General features: G+C 39.6%; 1 protein-coding gene across 1 annotated transcript; it reads right to left on the bottom strand.

The window, feature by feature from the left end:
- Positions 1-672: 672 nt before the first annotated feature.
- Positions 673-3,761, bottom strand: LOC113722492 (la-related protein 6C-like). Its single transcript, XM_027245794.2, has 10 exons — positions 3,170-3,761; positions 2,958-3,039; positions 2,749-2,846; positions 2,543-2,614; positions 2,348-2,427; positions 2,176-2,251; positions 2,025-2,072; positions 1,841-1,909; positions 1,597-1,734; positions 673-1,293 (listed from the first exon to the last, which is right to left on the bottom strand). Exons 1-10 carry the CDS (start codon positions 3,530-3,532, stop codon positions 1,021-1,023), a joined length of 1,299 nt encoding a protein of 432 aa, XP_027101595.1. The 5' UTR covers positions 3,533-3,761; the 3' UTR covers positions 673-1,020.
- Positions 3,762-5,150: the final 1,389 nt, after the last annotated feature.

Raw genomic sequence — 5,150 nt, 5'->3', positions numbered from 1 at the left:
TTAAATCGTGTGTTGCAATGGTGTAGAGAACATCAGAAAACTGTCATACTGACACTGCAAGGATTAATCTTTTGCAAGCCAACGATAAAAGTAGATGGCAAAAACATGTACCAAAAAAAAAACAATAGTGCGATCAAAGGTTATGTGAGAAGGAACAAGACCAATACTTAATTCATCCACCACATGACAAGATATAAGAGGTCTTTTGGTGACCTACTTAGCTAAGGAATGATAATAATTCATACCGTACAATCAATATCAATTTAAATTTGCTATCTTCATGCATATTACGTGAAAAACTGTGTCAAGAATTTGATGAATAATTAACTGTAGGACTCTTATTAGAAAACTATAAAGCCCAGATGGCACATTGGGAAATCAAAAGAAGTTTAGATGAGAAGAAAACTATAAAGCCCAGATGGCAAATTGGGAAATCAAAAGAAGTTTAGATGAAAAACGATTCATTTTGCCCGTCAAGCCCCCATTGAAAGCAACCGGAAGTATATAGCAATAAAAGGCAAATGATATATTTCTGGCTAGTATAGAAAGCAGCATGTGCCATTCTGTGATACGAGAACAAAACTGAGAAACTTATATTTCTCAAAGATTAACAATAATGTTTTATGGAAACAAATTAAATACAATCTTTTATTCTCATAAAGAATAATAGAATGAACAACACAAACTTCTTCTTCTTCTTCTTCTTCTTTTTTTTTTAAATTTTTTGGCACAATTAGAGGGGGAGGGAATATCATTTTCTTAAGACACATATTTCCCAAACCAAGGGAAAGCTGAGATAAATAAAGCCTTGGTGCAGCTTGGTAATCATCTTGATTCTCGCATGCCATGATGTATTCGTGCAGCTGTGCTTATTGGTAGATGGCTGAACAGTCCTCGTACAATTGTTGATTGACTATATTTTCTTTAGCTCTCCAGCCAAAAAAAAAAAAAAATTTGCCAAACTTTTGTACACTTAGCTAAGAGTGGTAATGCTGCAAAATTGGGTAGAAAAAGCATCAATTACACCACAGCTTGACAAGTCTGGATGGGAACAGAGACACTGATCGGCTTCCCCCTGCCCATGGTAAAACCCCTGGTTCCGTCTGGCATTTTAGGACCCTTTGCGTTTTGCCTTGTCAATGGTGCCTCTCCAAGGATGAAGATGCCGTTATTCGACTGTGGTGACAAGGAGAGCAAGCCGCGCCCACTGTGACTACTGGTAAGACGGTGTCGAGGTTTGCCACGCCCTTTGTTCCATGCTTTCGTCTTTGATGCGCCTGAACTTTCATAACCCTTCACAAAAATTATCAAAGCTAAAAATCATAAGCTTTTGCACTGCCATTTGCTTCAAGAATAACAGTGCCCTGGTTGTTTTAGCATGCGCGGAGGACATTAAACCGCCAAGATGTTCTCGAAGAATGACTGTGATATAGTAATACATAATGTTGAAAGATGATTATGGACGCATTGGCTACGGCAAAGTGGCTTATGCAAGTATACTATTTTATGAACCGAGCTTTATGTTGAAGATGGGCATTCAGTTCAATTGCCAACAAGGTGTAAAAACTTCAGCGGTATAAGAAGAAGGGAACTAACGTTATTTTCTGGAGGTGAATCCGAGATAATTGGGCGAGGAGATAGTTCAGGTGATACTACGCTGGATCCTGGTGGTGTCTCATCGTCATCTAAAAGACCATCAAACTCTGACTTCTTGCTCTTCAGGACGGACTTTGGCTGCAAAAAGTCCCATTTATACAAGAAACCTCAAATTCATGTGGTAGGGGAAAAGAACACAAGAATTAGAGATGTGGTAGTCAAATAACCGGTTGATTAAACGTACCGATCGTCTTAGCAAGCACCTGACGCGTAGGCCTTTTCTCCAATTCTTTTGGTCATTGAGTTTTTCAACCTGACGAGATAAATCCCGGTGGTAAATGCTGCAAAATGAGCAAAATAGGACCCAAAAAAAATTTTCTAAAAAGGAAGAAAGACTACAACAGCAAGGTCAAAGTGAATTAACATACCGCTCTCTCAGCTGATTCACTATTCTCGAACTCTACTAACGCATGAAGCTTTCGAGACCCACACCAGAAAAAGCACAAGAGTCAAGCACATTGTTGAATGTCCAATCAAGAAGATTCATCTCTATTCAAACGAAACTGGATTTTTCTGTACCTTAGTACTGATAATAAAATCTCCCTTCGAACGAGTATTAGGATCCTGAGGATGGCATATCCGAATCGTTTTCACGCTGTGACGGAACAAAAATACATCTATTTAATGCCATTGCGCACTAGAGCTACGGTAATGTTGCCATAGATGAAAGGAAAGGAGGTTGAAAACCCACCATCCGGCCACATTAAAAATTTTCTCTATGTTTTGGTGGGAGTGATCATCAGGTAGATTTTCAGCTACAATAGTCCGCAGCTGTAATGACACAGAGGTGAACAAACCATTACAACCTTGATCCCAGGAAAAAACGGAAAAAAAAAAAAAGAAAATTGAGATATTAGAGACCCGAGAAAAACAGGTTCGTACGTACCTGCAGCTCCTCTTTCACTTTGTCGGTGAATGGCACCTTACGTTTAACCCTCTTACCGTCATTACTTACATCCTAGTTGCGGAACACGGAAATTGAAAGGCAGAAAAGTATTAATATACTCGATAAAGGATCAATTGAAAGGCAGTAGCTACTTTTATTGTGTTGTATTCGGGCAAAAGACAGAGCAATAACATAAAAGAACCAACCAGTTTTGTAGAGGCCCGAAGAGCCTGTGCCAGCAATTGATGATTACTACCAACGAAGGACTTAATTTTCTTGGTTGATGCAACATTAGCTATTGGAACTGTTGCAAATGGGCATTAATCAGAAAACGTATATATAGCTATTATATATAGTGTTAATACGGGATGCTACAAGCGGAGCAAAGTCTTATTTATTGATTGATGATCCTTACCATAGCCTTCATGGTCCTTGTAAATCTGCTTGGCCAAGTTATCATTTGCCAATAAGCTCATGTCACTGAACTGATATTCCATCTATTACACAGAAAAAAAGTGCTCCATTAATCTCCGGAAAAAAAAAACCCCTCAACAAGAAATGCTATGCCCAGAAAAAAAAAAAAAGAAAGAAAGAAAAATGGAAGGGAAAAAAAAAGAAGAAGAAAACCTGCTTGATAATCTTCTTTTGAAGCTCCTCAGTGAGAACATGTTTGGATTGCTGCGTGGGCGAGGTGGCATTGGATTTCGAAACCAAGGAAATGGTATCCTGGTCACCAAGAAATAACCAATCAGTCCCGTTAGTCCCACCAAAAATTGGGAAACAGGGAAGGAAATAGCCCGAAACGGGCACAGATGCTGGAGGAGGAGCTGGCACGGGCGCTCTGGGCACAAATGCAGGTGCATCTGCATTGAATTTGAAGGCATTGATGCCGCTAGCGCCGCAAGCAATGACGTCCTTGTTATAGCGTTGATCTTGAATTGTCACACATCCTTGTAATTGATATTTCTCGTCGGGATGTGCCTTTGCCATTTTGGTTTATATATATGTCAATGAATTTGAAGATATTCTCCTGGTTGATCTTGTTTTAGAACAAAATCCCCTAATCTTACTTTTTCTTCCCCAGCTTCAAGTTCATGTAAATTGCATTTGGTCACTCTATCGGGGGGATTGGGGGGGGGGGGGGGGGGGGGGGGGGGGGGAAAGGGGTTAAGGCCTCAGCCGGAGCTATTGGAGCCGGGGAATTTGCCGCTCTCTCCTCAAGTCTAGTAACTGCATCTTCCACTTTTTATATTTAATACCACAAATGCCGTGTCCAAAATGGCCCCCCTTTCTTACACCTGACCACCGTTGCTTGTGTTATGGGTTTGACCCATTTTTTAAAGGCTAGGAGAGATCTTAGTAGTCTCAGCTACTGTAGACCAATGACACGTGGCTCTACCTCCTTTTTGTCTCTCTCTGCATGTAACGACGCAGACAAAATCATCGGCGGAGGAGAACTAGCCCATTATCCATCTCCTGCTGGACACTTTTGAATTAAATGAAGTTTAGGCCTCGCCCAATTTCAACACACCCCATTTCGGCTCGTTTTAATGAACCTAGCTAGCATTATTGGATACAGATGGGCCGAAGATTGTGTCTCTGTCTGCGGGGGGTGCAGCTTGGGCTGTTCACACCAAAACTCCACAGCTACATTTAGAGTAGGATGTGAGAAAAGTGCGAAAAAGTCTGTCCATTTAGAGCTGGCTTGACTCGGTCTAACGTGGAAAAAGCAAACTAATCTTTGCCCCTTGCCTTAGAAGCTCATTATTCAATTCGCACCGAAAAAGGTCCCCTCTTTGTTGTTGAAAACTTGAAGGTGATGTCGTTTCCTCAAAAAGAAAGGGGAAAAAAAAAAAACAGGTTATGTTATCACTTGTTCTAAACCCTTTTTTTTTTTTTTTTTCCATCAATCGTGAAGACAATATCTACTTTTATTTTAACTTATTTTAAAAGGAATCGACAGAAATTGAATCACCGTCGGACCAAATATACGTTCTCAGCACTCGTATAAATTTCAAAAAGTTACATATTAATGATAAAATAATAAAATTTAAAATTTAAATCCTTAACTTTCCACCCATAAACTCGAGTATTCTGTGGTGTCACTTGTTCTACACAAAAGGTGCTTTTGCAAGTACCATTATCTTCCATATATTGAAGTTGATATTTGACCAAAAAAAAAGGTACCATTATCTTGTTCGGCTAATTAGTAGGTGGTCTCAATGAAAAGTATACGTGAAACACTTTGCCAGACCAACCTTACGATCGGACCATGTTTCCAAGGCGAAACGTACTTTCTGGTACATGTTCCTTGGGCCAACCAATTTGCCAATACATGAGTAATCAATGGATGAAGGGGATGAAAAAGTAATCATCTTGAATACGAATACCGATCCATCTTTTTTCGTACAAGTCAATTAACTAAGACACCACTTTAGGACGGTGAACGGAGCTCGGTTAGCCCGAACTCGACTCGTTTGATCTGAAAAAGCTTATAAACTTTAATTGAATCAAGTAGAGTTTGAGTCTAAATATTAAATTTGAGTCGATTTTGAATCATACTAGATTCAGACCTGATTAAAGTCCGATTAATATATGAGTATACTTG

Source organism: Coffea arabica, chromosome 2c (genome assembly GCF_036785885.1).
Source record: "Coffea arabica cultivar ET-39 chromosome 2c, Coffea Arabica ET-39 HiFi, whole genome shotgun sequence".
Lineage (NCBI taxonomy): Eukaryota > Viridiplantae > Streptophyta > Magnoliopsida > Gentianales > Rubiaceae > Coffea > Coffea arabica.
This window is presented reverse-complemented; position numbering and strand designations above follow the sequence as displayed.

Excerpts from the sequence above, each read along its gene's own strand:
- LOC113722492 (XM_027245794.2), bottom strand. The coding sequence starts at position 3,532 with ATGGCAAAGGCACATCCCGACGAGAAATATCAATTACAAGGATGTGTG. Across the intron at positions 2,428-2,542 it reads AAGTGAAAGAGGAGCTGCAG|CTGCGGACTATTGTAGCTGA; the intron begins GTACGTACGAAC and ends GTGTCATTACAG. Across the intron at positions 1,735-1,840 it reads GGTGCTTGCTAAGACGATCG|CCAAAGTCCGTCCTGAAGAG; the intron begins GTACGTTTAATC and ends GACTTTTTGCAG.